General features: G+C 39.8%; 1 protein-coding gene across 1 annotated transcript in view; it reads left to right on the forward strand.

Annotated features, from left to right (window-relative positions):
* PRRG1 (proline rich and Gla domain 1) overlaps positions 1–12,481 on the forward strand; it is a 28,001-nt gene extending 15,520 nt beyond the window's left edge. Inside the window, exons 3-4 of the mRNA XM_088521775.1 lie at positions 2,482–2,642; positions 11,410–12,481. Coding sequence (XP_088377901.1) covers positions 2,482–2,642; positions 11,410–11,931 — 683 coding nt within the window. The 3' untranslated portion in view covers positions 11,932–12,481. The remainder of the gene's footprint in view (positions 1–2,481; positions 2,643–11,409) is intronic.
* The last annotated feature ends 3,841 nt before the right edge of the window (positions 12,482–16,322 follow it).

Raw genomic sequence — 16,322 nt, forward strand, 5'->3', positions numbered from 1 at the left:
GCAGTTGTTTTTTTTTTTTTTTTTTTTTTAATCTTGTAGATCAAAAGCAGTTCCTGATCTGAACTAATCACGAGATTTCTCAGATCCCATCAGAATGAATATAATATGCTTCTTATTCTCGTCATTGGACCTTTTTGTCTCTGATGTGTGGGTTCAGAGACAGTAGCTTCAGAGACTTGAGGCCCTTTCTGAACATGGGCTGCAAAGTACTGTTATTTAAAAATAAAAAATAAAAAGTCATAGATTGGCCATTCATGAATATTGTATCCTTTTTTATGTTTTACTGCTCATCAGCCTCTTCTGAGGCAGAGATGTATGCTTTGCTCTTCTTGGAATGCTGAAGTGTAACCTAGAAACTCATCCTAATGCGTAGTCAACACAATATTGCATGACATTCCAGCTTTTAAACCTTCATTCTGAAGCTTGCTTCTTTGGTGAACTGCAATGTAGAAACAAAGACTTGTGTATTGCTTCTGAGAGCTGATAGTTTTAAATCATTGTATTTTTGGCCACTTGTGTTTTCAGTCCTTCTTCCCTCCACATACAATCCAAAATTTTATTAGTTATTCTCATCGCCATTTTTTTTTTTTTTTTCAGAAATTTGTTCTGCCTGTGCAATGATATTCCCTAGGTCTCGTCTGCTGAAGGAAGGGAAATTTTTCATTTAAAGCACATTATCCGTTCTTCAGTGATTTGCGTGCAGACACCCCTAACGGTGTCTGGCCTTTTCTGCTTCAGGAATGCACACAGGAGCAGCTGAGAAGCAGGCTGAGCACTGGAGGTTCATCCCTGTGCCTGGCTGTGTACAGACTTCCTGACATGAACAAATCCTTGATTATATCACATTTAGACGATCACTTGGGCATTTTGGAAGAGATTTTTGAACATTACTTTATATTCATTTAGTCAGTGAACTTGCACAGTGAAAAATGCCTGTGTGTTCACTTGCAGTGCTATCGAAGACCAAAATTGCAACTGTACGGTTGTGACTAGTAGTGTGGTGTGTGTGTGTGTGTGTGTATATGCCTCTAGGAATTACATGTGTAAAAGTGGTCTGTTTGGTGTGTAGCAGGTTGTTTTGTAAGTACCTGGCTTGCACACAGCTTTGTACCCACATCCTGTATTCAACTGAAAGCATAAGAGTGACTGATTGGTATCACTGAGTTTAATCTTTAAGTGCTTAATCTTTTGTAAAAGGAAGATGACAAAGTTTAATGATTTATAAAGTAAGCACATGATATTGAATAAACAGAAATTAATGTAGAATAGATCAGTAGATCAGACTCATTATGATAGTAACCTCCTTGCTGGGAAAGTCACCATGGTTAACCTGTAAGAAAACAAATGAATATAGTGCTAATCTTTATAAACTTGCAGCCTTTTTTCTTTAATGCTTAAAATACATTTTCTTAAGAAAGAAAAGAGCAAACTTTAAAAATCTAAAATCGTAGGTAAGTCATTTCAAATGAACACAAATGAACACATTTCACACGTGTGCTTTTCTTGCTTCCTGGTCTGAAATAGCTGAAGAATTTCTGTATCATACACTACAGATAATTTGGAAGCTATTTTGTCCTCCAGATTTTGGAGTCTTCCAGTTTTATGATGGAAGGTGGAAAAGGTGGAAGGTCAAAATATGAGATAACTCACAGCTTGCTTTGAACAGAAACATTGCCCCAGATAGGCTACTAAGGAAAGCAAATACACTTTTCTCTTTCCTTTTTTAAGTATATTTTTGACTCACTGAGTATATGTGATTCACTGTTTTGGTTCCTGAGGAATAAGTTGTTGGAATTGTAAGGCAAGGCTGTATCAAGATAGGTTTTATGCATATGATTGACTAAGATGGAATTAAGTTCTCCTTTCTCTTTTCTGCTCCCTGAAAATGCTACTCTTTCAGCAACATTTCTGAAATGAAAGTAGAAAACCAGCTTCAGAATTGCTTAGGCAAATATACATATGAGTTAGGCTTAAACTTCAATAAATGCAACTCTTTTCGTGTATGACTTTAGTGGCTGGATAATATTTAGAAATATTTATATCTTCAAAAACTTTTGAGCACACAGATGTTATAGGGCAGTTGCCAGTATTTTTTCTGGAGTGTTCTCAAGCAAATATATCTCATATTCTGTCACCTGTAGTTTAAGAAATCACTTGAGTGTGTGTCTGAGTACCCTCCTTCGGCACTGGTTTTAAATCCTGAAATAAAAATTTTAACATGGCATTTAATGCTTTCTAATACAGAAACGGGGAACTCGGTCTGTCATATATATTCCTGCCTAGATTTTCTGTGATTAGTAGGAGAAAAAGGAGGGAAAAAAAAAAAGAGTTCTTCTATTGTGCTAACATTTTCAAGGCGCTCCTTTTTTTCTTTTTTTTTTTCTTCTTCCGCCTCCAAAAGCACCTGTTCTTTGAGCAATATTACCATGAAGTTACAGATATTTTTTATAAGTGACTTTTGTTATCTTCTCTCTTACTTAGTGTTCCTAACAGAGGACAAGGCCAATTCTGTGTTAAAAAGATACCCAAGAGCCAACAGATTTTTGGAAGAATTAAAGCAAGGTGATATAGAGCATGAATGCCGAGAAGAAATCTGTACCTATGAAGAAGCAAGAGAAGCTTTTGAAAATGAGGAAAAGACGGTATGTTTTGCTGTACATGTGTGCATTAACACTAAACCAGTACACCTAGCTGAGCTGTGTTAGGTGCTCATGCGCTTTCACAACTTTATACTACATTTGTTTTTCTTTTTGGCCTGCGCCTTTAAGCAAATGAGGTTTACATGGAGAAGGAGAGACTGCAGAGTTTTCAAACCTTCAGCCAATTAATCCAGATTTCAAAGGGGGCAGAAATCCCAGAGGTAATGAAGCTGTTACAAATTCTGTGAAAAATGACAGATGGGAAGAAAAAGAACCTAAAATAATACCTCTGCTTCGGGAAGAATGGACAAAATTTTGTCAATATCCATTCTGTACCAACTAGACATTTGTGCTGGTTTTTCTATCATCACACACTTAGCTCTGACCTAGAAAAGAAATTATGTGATTGGGGCTTTTAATGGAGAAGATTTAGAAGCAAAGGGCACAAATCTTGGTTTATTCCATTGCTTAGGGAGCAGCATGTTTACAGAATATACTCACATGAAATGTGTGAAATACACAAAGCATTCCTTTCTAAATATGCCATTGAATCCTATGTGCTTGTGTAGTTAGACAAAATGTTTGGTGCTCAGGCTATTAATAGTCAAAAATCTGCAGAAAGAAAAGTGACTTACTTGAAGTTAACATCTGCAGGCCCCCAGACAGTCTTGACAAGCAGCACTGATTTAAAACAGTGCAAGAATAAGAATTTCGATGTTGTCATATGTTATGCAAGGGCAGTAATTTATTAACCTCAGTGGAGTTCTCTGCTAAAGCAGATCCCAGCCACACAGAATTGTTGTGCAAGTCTATATGCAGAAATCTTCAATATGCCAGATTTAGACATTTAAGACGTTGTTTGAAGCCCTTCGAAGAGCCTTGTGGGCAAGTGCTTCTGTAGCAGTGTCTGCAGATCACACCCAATATGACTTAAGTTGCCTCCCAATAAATAAAAATGGCACACAGGCATTTGGTTGTGCTGTCTGACGTATTTAATGCAATGCACTCAAAATATATATATCTTAATGTGTAATAATGAAACGGATGGATGGATGAAACTGAGATGAATTTGGGGATAAATCTTAAAAAAAAAAAAAAAAAAAAAAAAACACTGCTACTAAAAATGTCACCCAGAAAACTTTTCAAAAAAAGCATCCATCCGTTGTGTATTCCTGCACAGAGAAATTGTACTTGCAGGTCTAGGGGTTAATGGGCAGGATAGCAGAGGGAACATTGTAGACCTCCTTGTAATTTACAAAGATAATGTTATTTCACCTTTCAATGAGTACATCAAAAATGTTGTCTATGGTAAAGGTATATTCAGCATTTAAGTAAGTGGCAACTTTTTGTTGGAGGTCGTACGTAGGGAGGTGAGAGGCTTGGAATGAGAACTTTCCTTTTTATTAAAATAAGGCAGTTGATCATGTGATGTCTTTTCAAGGCGTCTGCATTCTGACATTTAAAGTGCATGCACGCACATGCTTTGCCTCTCAACCTTGGCTTGCTGTGGTGATTCCTAATGACAGCTCATTGTCTAATGAAGGCTGGCACATGCCATGACACACCTTGCATTAAATTTTAACACAGTATTGCTTTTGCTTAAGTAGCATGAGAAATTCAAGCCACTAGCAAAGGCATAACCTAAATATATTGCCTCTCCATTCACTTTCTTTTTTGTATCTTTGTGTTGGGCAAGAGTTGGTTGAACATGAACCAGCAGTGTGCCCAGGTGACCAAGAAGGCCAAGGGCCGCCTGGCTTGGGTCAGGAACAGTGTAGCCAGCAGGACTAGAGAAGTGATCATCCCCCTGTACTCGGTGCTGGTGAGGCTGCATCTCGAATACTGTGTTCAGTTTTGGGCCGCTCACTACAAGAAGGATATGGAGGTGCTGGAGCATATCCAAAGAAGAGCAACAGAGCCGGCGAAGGGGCTGGAGCTTACGAGGAGCAGTTGAGGGAGCTGGAGTTGTTTAGTCTGGAAAAGAGAAGACTCAGGGGAGACCTTATCACACTCTACAACTACCTAAAAGGAGGCTGTAGAGAGGCACGGGTCGATCTCTTCTCCAGAATAACTATGAATAGGAGAAGAGGAAATGGCCTCAAGTTGCGCCAGGGTGGGTTAAGGTTAGATATTAGGAAGAATTTCTCCACGGAAGGAGTAGTCAAGCACTGGAACAGGCCGTCCAGGGAAGTGGCAAAGTCACTGTCCCTGGCAGTGTTCACGAAACATGTAGGTGAGGCATGTAGGGACATGATTTAGCAGGCCTGGTGTTGAAGGCCTTATAGTTGGACTCGATCCTGAGCCTTTTCCGGCTATAATGATTCTCTAGGAGCAAGATCTGAGTTTACAGAGAATATGTGAAAATTGTTTAAATTAATGCTCAGCATTCAAAAAAAGAGGGGGAAAATGAACAGTGCTAAGAATCCTAAAAAGGAATAGGGACTGAGTGGATAACATAGTTACGCCATTGTGCCGCTGCATTGAGGATGTGCAAGTATACAGCTCTGGTCTCTCTAGTTCTTAGAAAGCAATGTAGAAGCTAAATAAGACTCAGAAAAGGGTGACAAATGATCAAAGATATGAAAAGACTTTATATAAACAACAATTAGATTTGAAAAGAATTAAATCGTGGAAGATGTGACCAATGTCTGGGAGGAGCATGAAGAGGCTAGGCAGATATCATGATGGCACTTTCTTGCCATCCTTCTGATAGGAAAGCAGAAGGTGCATGTTCAACACAAACAGAAGCCCTTCTTCTGACAGCAGCTAGGACATACGGGCTGCCTTGCCACAGGATGTCTTGGATGCTAGGAGCTGGTAAGGTTGAGCATGATATAAATGAATGGAAGATAAATCAGTCTAGGGTTTTTGAGTGAAGGGGCCAATTTTAGCTAATGAAATTCTTGAAATACTTGAAAACTGTACTGCTATCTGCTTGTGTTTGTACTCTCCTTTTGCAACCCTTGATCATCAGAGGGAAGAGTGGCCTCCATGGACCTTGGGGCTGACATGTAAAGCTGTTCATATGTAATATCTGTAGTCTGCAGAAATGGTAGCATTGTGTGTGATCACTGACCAGTTGTGAAAGGTTTTGTTCACAGAATCCCAGAATGGTTAAGGTTGGAAGGGACCTCTAGAGATCATCTAGTCCAACCCCCCTGCTCCAGCAGGGACACCCGGAGCACGTGGCACAGGGTGGCGTCCAGGCGGGTTTGGAAGATCTCCAGAGAAGGAGACTCCACAACCTCTCTGGGCAGCCTGTTCCAGGGCTCTGTCACCCTCACAGTAAAGAAGCTCTTCCTCACATGGAGATGGGATTTTCTGTGTTTTAATTTATACCCATTACCTCTTGTCCTGTCACTGGCCACCACTGAGAAGAGTTTGCCCCAATTCTCTTTACATTCTCCCCTCAGGTATTTGTATATATTGATCAGATCCCCTCTTGAACTTCTCCAGGATAAACTGGCCCCACTTGCTTAGTCTTTCCTCATATGATAGATGCTGCAGTCCCTTAATCATCTTCATTGGTCTACAGTGGAGCCTTTCTAGAAGTGATTAAATAAAGCTTTTTTAGCATCAGCATGTATCTAGTTGTGAGTGCCGGATGTTCATCTGGCAAAGAGACACCTGCCACGTGAAACTCGGGACAGACTAGATGAGAGCAGCCCATGCACTCACTTGCTGTTACTGCTTTGTGTGTACCCTCTACCTGCTGAATATCAAGCACTCCTCTAACTGGCTTGATGTTAGTCTGCCCTTAAAACAAGTGAGAACATTGTCCAGGAGCTGTTTGAGGTTGCCAGAATGTAGCAAAACCTCCACTCGCAGTCTCAGCATGGTGTCACTCCCATCAGCTTAACTTTTTGTGTGCATCACGTATTGGGTACGGTGTGCGGATGTAGTTGGCTAAGTGCAGACTGTATTCTGAATAGACAGTGATAGTGAAGTATTAGGAATGCACTGGAAAAGTTCTGATGGGCAAATTGGCCATAACTGTCCTTTCAGGTGTAATGTCCTTCATTTTGTTTGGGGTCTTGTTTCGCTTCTGTTTCAAACTGCTGTGGCATAAGCAATAAGAAATGTGCAGAAAAGCGCTTCTTGGCGAGAATATACATTAGATATTTTCTGTGTGTTTTCCACTGCAATTATCTCATTCTGTGGCCTCCTTAACTTTGTTTTGCAGCCTTTTAAGGTCATACATGCCTTGTATTCCCAGCTAAGCAGTGCTTTGGGGTAAATGATTACTGGAGTGTCTTCATAAATCACAAGTTAATAATTTTATGAAGTAGAAAGTCCTCTTTGTGATTGGATTAGGAGATAGGCAACTACAGAAGGGGTATTTGATGTAAGATTTCCAACTTTTAAATTACTCTTTAACTTTCTGTTTTAATTCTGTAACTCCTTTCTGGGTTTTCTGCTTTTTTTTTTCTTCCCTCTTCCCCTCCATTTTGTCATAGCCATTTGTAAGACTGTGCAAATCATGAGAGTTCTCCATGTTTTTTACTAGGTTATGGGCATTATTTGACTTTGACCAGGTGGGTCATGGTGTGTCTTTCCTTTGCAATGTAGCATAGTTGTGTGCTGGCCCAGTAGAGGGGAGGCTGCTTGGAAGATGAGCTTGAGTAACTTGAACTTAAGTAGTAGCTTTTTGTGGTTCCTGTGAATTCTGTCTGGAACTAACAGTCTTTGTGGTTCTCTTTGCTATTTGGCTTACAAAAATGCAGGCTGGAAACTTTGTGTTTGGTACTTTAGTGCTTCTTGTTTTTCTTTTTGAAGAGGAAAATTTAAACCGAGAAGGTTTTTATAATTGGACTAAACAAGTATATTAATATTACTTTCACCTCGTACAGGTGTCTTTGTAAGGTAGATTTAATCCTGAAGTACTACAATTTTGAGGGCGTTTTTGAGGGAGGTTTTGGTATTTGTTTTCCCTTGCTTGTAAATGAAAGTAGACACTAATTATATACTTTGATCCTTAGAGCAGTTTAAACTCCTACCTTAAGGTGTTTATGCACCTGACCACTCACACCATTGACACCCTCCTCGCACATGCACAGATTCTGCCACCCTCTGAACTAGCTGCCTGGTGTTCAGCAAACCTGCGTGGCTGCCACTTTGCCATGTGGCAGAGTGAGAAGAAGAAACACAGGTGGTTCAGCTTTCCCAAGAAGCTGCAGAGGCATTTGCTCTAGCAGATAAAGCTAAGCAGACAGTAAAATGGAGAGATGTTATTAAAATACCGACCGCAACTTACTCTCTGGTGTGAGGTTACTATTTCCTGTACTGCCTCCAACACATAATACATTAGCAAGGGAAAAACTGTATTTCTTCGTTTTCAACAAAAGTACCTTTCTGTGGAGCCCCTAAAATGATACATCCCTGCCCAGTGTATCAGCTGGCTTTCAGGAAATCTTGACAAATTTGTCCACAGAAACAAGAACTGTATTTTACTCCTGTGGTGCTGCTGAGGCAGCAGGACAGTGAAGTGGAAAGCTTGGTTCCAGTTGAAAACAATAGCAATAATAATTCTAATAAACCTTTTTTCTTCATTCTTTTTTTAATTAAGAATACATTTGTTATTTATTCCAGCTAAAGATCTACTTTTCAAACTAGATGGAAAAGAAATAGGCAATGAAAGATCTTCCTAGCTGCCTAGGGATCTTCAAAAAAAAATGTTAGTTTGTCCATTTAAAATTGGCGCAGTTGAGCTGGGATTCAGTAACAATGAACGGAGTAACAATACTAAAACACTGCTGCCCACCTCGCGGCCTTTTCCTCCCCACCCATGCATGCAAAAAGTAGCTCACGTGGTTTTGCAGGCATCCTATCAGGTGTGCAGAAGCCTCTCTGCTTTTCAGTGAGCTGAGGAGAGCTATCGATGTGGGTTTTCCCCTCCAGGAGTAGTGCCGAGGATGAGGTGCTCTGCAGGGTCACGGAGGCAGTAGCTGTCAAAGGAAAGCTTTGATCCTGTTTCTCTTGGTGGTTGGTTGGATAGTAAAAACAAAAACCTGCTTCCAAACATAATTCAGTTTTTTTTTCTGAACAGTGTTGAGAGTCTTTGAGTCTTCTACGTGTCTAATGGACAGTAGTAGTGCTTATAATTCAGAATTTTTCATGGTGTGGGAGAAATAGCAATGTTGGTTTCTGTTCAGTTGTTACATGCAGTTGCTCTGCATCCTGGGTCAATGACTCATTCTTGCCTAAGAAGCTTCAATGAAGAGAAATGGAGTTATTTCTCTTTCTTGCCAACAACTCCTCAGATTTCTTTGTTTTGAATTCTGATGCCCTCCACTCAGCTTGGTGTCAACTCCAAATATAGTAAGCAAACTTTTTCTTCCCATCATTATTGAAAATATTGAATGGTACTGAAGCTATGGCCAACCTTTGCATAACTTGATAAAGCATTCCTCTGGCTTGAAATGTACCCTTCAGTACTTTGAGAGGTATTTGTAAAAGCCTTGGGGGATGACAAATAGCATAGTATTTGAAGTATATTCTGGGAATTGATGTCAAAACAGACCTAACTTCTCTCTCTTTTCAACCTTTTAAGGGTATGGTCTGCTTCCCTCCTTCCTGTAGTTTCAGAATTATTTCCATCTGTTGCAACTTTCTGCTGTCATTTGTGCTGGAGTTGCTAACAGTCGCATCACAGCTGAATCTGATTAAGCAAAACTTGATTTTCTTTTTGAGTGACACTACAAGAAAAAAAGTGTGTACAGTTTTTAACTTACAACTACTTTTTTTTTTATTTGCTTTTACTTTGTCTATTCGCACCTGTTAAGTCTTCTGTATTCAACATGGTGCTCTCATTAGACTTTGTCCCCCTGCTTTTATCTCTTTCCCAATGGTTGCCTGTGCCTACACAAGGCAGCCTGAAATGCAGTTTGCTACCTTGGGCATGATTAACAGCATCTCACGTGAAAGGGAAATGTTAAGAGGCAGGTGCCTGTCAATGCTCAAAAGCAGCTGCTCCAAAGCACAGTGTGTCTGCTAACAGTTACTTGGTCCTGCAGCCAGCCACTGTCATGTAGGACACCCCCTCCCCACGCCATACAGCAAATGTCCCTCTTGCATGACCTTGGATACGTGATCCCTTAGGTTGAGAGAGAAGCCACTGGGGAGATGAGTGTGACTTTGGAATCCATCCTTCCTGGCTTAATTTCCATGATGCGGACCTCACTTTTAATAAAAGAGGTGCAATGTAGACTTGCTTGTAAATTTAGGAAACATGGTTGAATCCAGATTACTGTAGAAATTAAAGAAATAAACTGTTAAAAAAGTAAAAAACTGAGTTTAGTTACATAAAGAATTGAGCTGATAAATGAAAAGGACTCTCACAATAGCTGGTAATTTGACACAACTAATTAGACCTTTGTCCTAGCTGTGTGAGTTCTCAGGGGACTGCTCTGCTCGTACATGAAATGGCAAGTTCGTGTACAAGCTCTTAGCTTTGTACATTTTGGACCCAAAACACCGTGAGTGTGTGTTTCGCACCTCGTGTCCTGGCTCAGGTTTAGCACGGGGCAGGCTCAGCCTCCAGGCTAGAAGGGCAAAGCTGCTTCTGCGCTGAAGCTGTCTCAGAGATCAGTGTGTCAGAGGTACCTATTTAATGGGGTTCATTCATGTGGCAGCAGTCCTGAACTGGTAAAATTTGATGGGATTTGATGGGATAAAATTTGCTTGTGCGTAAAACCAGTTGGTCCACAACCTGAACCAAAACACTTGCTAATAACTGAGTAATGACTCTATTAGTTTTCTTAGCGAGTCCTTTATATATTTTTGCATGTGAGATATGTGGTGTCATGTAAAATAGATGCCGGCATGAATATGAAGAGGCAGATCGCTACACTTTAGTTCAAGTTCAGTATTTCTGGAATAGGTTTTTTGGGTTTTGTTTGTTTTGAATCACGCATTCCTATAAACTAGTGAAAATCCATCTTGGTAAGAGGGATCTTTTGTTGCAGGTGAGGATGACTACTTTTTGAGATAGGATAAGCTTTTCTTTGAACTAGTTTGACATAACATTCACTGCAGGGAGAGTTGGATGGTGACATGATTCTTTGTGCAATTCTTTGTGTCAATGCACATTAGTAATATAGCCAAAAGTGTTTTCAAGTACTAATGTTCCCTTTCATCTTTTTGTTTTGCCTTGTTGATATTTTCACTTCATTCCATTTATCTATAGCCGAGTTCCCAATTTTATGCAATGTATGAAGCTCTGCGTGTGTGATATTCTCATATTAACAAAGCTATTTTTAACTATAAACAGGAAATTGAAACAACTCAAAGTAAGCTGACAGTTATTGCTTTTTTGGAGAGTGAGGAAATCTGAATTATGAGATCACAACCCAGTTATTCTTAGCCAAAATGTTCAACTATTCTAAAACATCCCCTGGCAAATCATATTACTGTACTATTATAATTAAATTAAAAAAGAAATATATAATTTTGGTTCCACAGTTGAGGTGCATGCTGATTATATTTTTTACCTATTCCTGTTCTGCTGCAGATTTGAAGACATTAAGTGCTGATACAGAAATGTCTCAGGCAGTGAGAAGTTGACTTAAAGGGGAAAAAAACCCTCTGTATCAGTAACTGTATCACAAAGAAACTTGGGAATTTCTTTTGTATGCTTATCTGTACTGGTTCTCGTTCTGATCATGAATACTTTTTTTTTTTCTTTTTTTCTCCTTATTCATTTCAAGCAAGTTGATTAACGTGTGTTTTAATTGTCTTTTAGTTTCTGACTTATCCTCTCTTGCTCTTCTAGAAGGAGTTCTGGAAAGTCTACAAAAATGGACTTCAAGGAGAAAGTAACACAGGACATACCTGGTATTCATTTTACCTTGCATTTCCATTAATCATTGGCCTTTTTGTTATCCTCATTGTCATCTTTGTCATATGGAGGTGCCTGTTTAAAAAGAAAATGCGTCGGCAGTCGGTGTACCTGCGTCGGGGAGGCCACGACGTGCCGGGCGACGGTGCTGCGGCTGACAGCAGAGGGGCCCTCCCGCAGCCCCTCAGCCTTGTTCATTCCCCACAGGAGGAAATGTATGAAGTCAGTGGCCTTTCTCCAGGAGGCCTGAGCTTTGCGGACGGGCGGTCAGACTCGATATCCACCCGGCTGTCGAACTGCGACCCTCCTCCTTCGTATGAGGAAGCCACTGGTGAAATCAGTGTGAGGAGCGAGGCTGAGCAGCACTTGGATCCGCCCCCCCAGTATGATGACATTGTGAATTGCAGTTCAGCCGGGGCAATTGAACTGACTCCTGTTAACACCAGTATTAAATAAAGCAAGAAGAGCGCTGTGGACTTCTTTTAAAAACTACTAATCATTTTGTAGCACTTTATCTTGGCTTATTACATGTTTCTGTAATTTAATGGACTTGTATAATGAACTTTTTGGTTTGGGTTCATTTATGGTTTTGGTTGATTTTTTTTTTTTAATTATTATAATTTTCTTCCTTCCTACAGCAGGTCTTCAAGTTCAGGAATCTGTATAGAGAGTATGGTGCAGGTACAAACGTTGTGCTCTGTCATACTTCTCAAAAGTACCTCCACTTTGAGGGGTGTCACTTATTCTGATGGTTGTGTACATTTCCTACAGATTTGTGTAATCCCCTTCCCTTCTTGCTACAAACTGTCAGGGTTGTGTGAAGCAGGGAATTCTAAAGCAATTTTGCAGGAAGTTTTTACACTAAAGGGACTAATTTTGCAGTAGGCTCTCTTGCCTATTTGGTTTCTTTTTTTTTCACTTGGGTCTTTGTAACTTGCTCCACCATATCCTAGGCCTGAAGGCTGAGAGCATTTTGCCTTTGGGTATAAACCAGGATGTCAGCTGTGTATGCTGGTTTAATAGCAATAATTTCAGTCCTAATTACACAGAGGGGATGTGTTCTAAAGCTTTTGCCACTACACCTCAAAGTTCTGTACCTGAAGCTAGTTGCTCGAGATAGAAATTAGAGAATTTAGGAGTACAGTCTTTCGTGTGTTCGGGTTTTCCTCTCAGTTTTCCTTTCTATTCTTACTAATGAATCCTAGAGATGAGGTATATGCATATGTTAATATGCACCTGTAACTAATAGTAGTAATAGAGTTGATAAAATCTTGTTCACTTGCAAGTAGATACCAAAGCTCCAATAGTCTTCACTGGGACCAGGATTTCATCTGTTGTCCATAACATGAATCCTAAGGTAATACTTCCCTTTTAAAAAGAAGAGGGAAAGCATTGGGAGTGTGTGTGTTTTGGTTTTGTTTTGTTCTTTTTTATTATTAGAATTATTTTCCTCCTTTCCCTTCCCTGCTTCCTTCCCACTAATAAATAAATATCCCCCTCCCTAATCCTGTTGTGTTTGCTTGCACCTTCTATTGATGGCTATGGAAATCCATTACAGAAACCTTTGGTACCTTTTTTTTCAGCAACTTTATTGCTTATCCCTTTCAACCAGGTGCTCTGTTGCAAGAATTAACTTTGTTTTAAGGAAATAGAAGTACATTAGTTTTCCGTTGTTTCAGAGAAAAATGTACTTCTATTAATGACATGAATTCTTTAAGTGCACTCCATTCACAGCATAAAGTTGTGTTTTTACTTCCCTCCACAGCTTTTAGGCTATAGGTGCATGGAGTGATTTCACATGTGTTAAGCAGAGCAGGAAGTGCTGCTCGGCGTGACAGTCGAGACTGGCTTCACAGCTTGTGTGCTGTGAGCTCTGGAGTCTGCCTCACAGAGTGCAGCAGGGTGAGGGCCCACCGTGTTGTAGCTCAGGGACACAGTGCAGGCATCTCCCAAAGCATAGATTTGGAGTCACTTGGAGGCTGAAGAGGTATGGATTTCTGTTAGGTTCAATGCAAGGTAAACTAGATGCTTGTATAAAATTTCAACCCCTGGTTTAGAAACTGCTGGTGGTTAAGCAGCTGCAAGCTGTGGCCTGGCTGTGCCTTTTTCCATAACTGAAGCAAGAGTTCACTAGTCAGCTGAGCTTGTGAACATTTGTTTTTTGGCTCTCTTGTTGTCAACACCCAGGTCACATGTCTTTAGCTTTAATACTGTCTCTATTCTACTACTCAGCTAACACTAACCAAAGTATATTTATCCCTAAAGAACTGCAGTGCTAAACTGGCCTGCTTAAAGTGCCAGAAAACCAGACTGTTCCAAAGGCCTCAAGCAGAGCACCACTGCCTTTTAGTGTCATGCACTCATTTCTGTCATCTGCCCTTGAGGCTTGTGTCGCATGGGGCATTGATCTAAGAGTCTTCCATGAAGGTGTTCTTATGCAGTGTGCGCTTTCGGGGTCTTCCCTAAGGAATTTTACAGAAAACTGCTGCAAACAAATACATGGCTGCACTGGGTTGAGTGTATAGACATACCTCTGTAAAAATTTATACAAAGTATTTGCAAATGAAGTAAGGGTCCTGTGAGTGACTTCATCCTCGTTTTTGGCAAAGAGCAGGTTAAGTTGTCTACCAAGGATCTTTTTCAGTTGCTACAGTAAAGTAGCATGACATCTAGACCCAGCTTTTGTTTTAGAAAAGAAATCCACTTTTTATTATTTGTGGAAAGAGATGTTGGGCAGATAAGTAGAGTTGGTTTTGGGCAATTGCAGAAAGAATTGCCTGGGCCTCGTCTTTGAGCTGTCTGACCTTTTCTTTTGAAGTGGCTCTTGTGGAAAGTCAGAAATTGCTGGCGGTAGAAGTTCAATCTCCTCTTGTAGTGAGCAGCAGTTAATGGGCTCTGGCCAGGCGTGACCAAAACCACGTGCTCCACTCAGCGCGGGGAGGCACCTGGGACAGAGCTCCTGGCCAGCTCTCCCTGCCGGAGCGGTGCCGGCCGCGCAGGCCAGGCCAGGCCAGGGCTGGGTGTGGGAAATGGGCAGAGATCGTCGTGTTCACGCCGAGTCCTTCAGCAGCTCCGGCCCTGGACGTGGCACCCTGGGTTGGAGGTGAGCCAGCACTGAGAGGTTTCCAGCAGCCTGTATTCCGTTAGCTGTTTCATGGGCTTATGTTCTGGTTCCTAGTGAGAATATGTTGTTACATCCTGTAGGTATTTTTGCTTAAAATACAAAAATGATGCTTGTTCTCCAAAAAATAAAAAAATGGTAAAGGATTTGTGATTACCACTTACCGGGCTGGGCTTTTTTCCCCATTCATGTACACAAGCAATTTTGGTTGATAAACTAAGGTCTTAGTGAATATGTTTTCAGAATTAAACTTTCATGTGGGCCATTATCATATTTCCATGAGCAGCTTTCTCCATCTTTGAATAATGTCAAATTACATTTTTTTGTTGTTGTTGTTAAAAGTAGGAAAATAAACTTTTTAATCTTGTAGCTGGCTTTTCTGATCTGATTGGAAAATAAAATTTCTTTTACAGTGTTTTTTATGCAGCATTTTTTTTCCCAGTGCACTCAATGATTGTTATTAGTTTTGAACTGAATTGTCATGCAGTAAATATTATAAATTTACAGTTTTACCTCTTTGAATGTTCTACATGTCTGACAGCAGTATTGGCTTTGCTAGTGTAGAGTCAGGATGCTGCCTTCTCCATTTTCAATTATAAAATTGAATTTCATCTTTTATAAAGAGTAAGACAAGTTACTTACTAATAACTGAGTTCAGTAGGGATGTCATTGTTTAAGGAATTATGGAAATTAAATGTTTGCTTAGATGATGTTTAACATCCATGGAGGTTGTTCTGGCTTTACTGGTTTTAAATAACCTCTGATTACAGTATTACACATTTTAAAGGGTTTTGGTTTACATTAAATTATCATATTTAAGCATTTAAACATTCTATGTTTCTAGAAGACTTTTTTGTAACAATTGTGTTTTGGATACGCAAAATAAAAATTTTTAAATGCCTTTAATGCTTCAAAGTATGATTCTGTGCAACTGTAGTTAGAATCAACTTGAGGAATGTTTAAGATGCTGTTTTCGTTTCTGTTGATTGTTATATGTGCCTTATCAGTGGCAGTGAATTGTTTTCTTTTGATTTATTAAATTACAATTTTAATTTTGTTTTCAGGTTGACTTGATATTCTCTCAGAACTTTGTCTCACTTTAGTCAAGTTTTGGACTTGGATTGTTTGCCACGTAAAAATAAATGTATTTACAGTAACCACAGCTAAGTAACAACGCAGGTAATGGTAAAAGCAGAAATTATTCTTTATAACAATAAAAAGCATCAATACATTGTTTTTTTAAAAAAGAGGGTTTTCAAAGTTGGCTTCAAACAGTCCATAGAAATTCTTTGCCCAGTTCTGCTTCAGCTCTGTGAACATGGCAAACAATAGCAAAAATTCTTGTAATTATATGGACACTTGTTGGAAGCCAAGGGTATCTGTTCCAAACGAGAGAAATTCTGTGGCATCCTTTCTTGCCTGGCTGCTGCTAAATAGGCTAAAATGTCCCTGGTATTTTTTATGCTAACATGCATAGGGCTGGAATGAATAGGAAATCTTATTAAAGTGTGATAGAAGGTCCATATTTCAGAATTTTGTGACCACAAATGCGGTTTTATACTGGTCATAACAATAGTGCATAAAGAGACCCTTGGAACAATGCATAATTTTCCAAGTAATTGGCTTGTTTCCATGTAGGTATTAAACAAGTCCCAGGGTAGGCTTTTATTTGCACAGTTCAGAACAATGTCACTGGAACGGAGCCGTGTTCCTGGTTAAGTGACAT

This window comes from Tinamus guttatus, unplaced genomic scaffold, assembly GCF_059628265.1.
Source record: "Tinamus guttatus ecotype Peru unplaced genomic scaffold, ASM5962826v1 Tinamus_guttatus_pri_ptg000008l, whole genome shotgun sequence".
NCBI classification, from domain to species: domain Eukaryota; kingdom Metazoa; phylum Chordata; class Aves; order Tinamiformes; family Tinamidae; genus Tinamus; species Tinamus guttatus.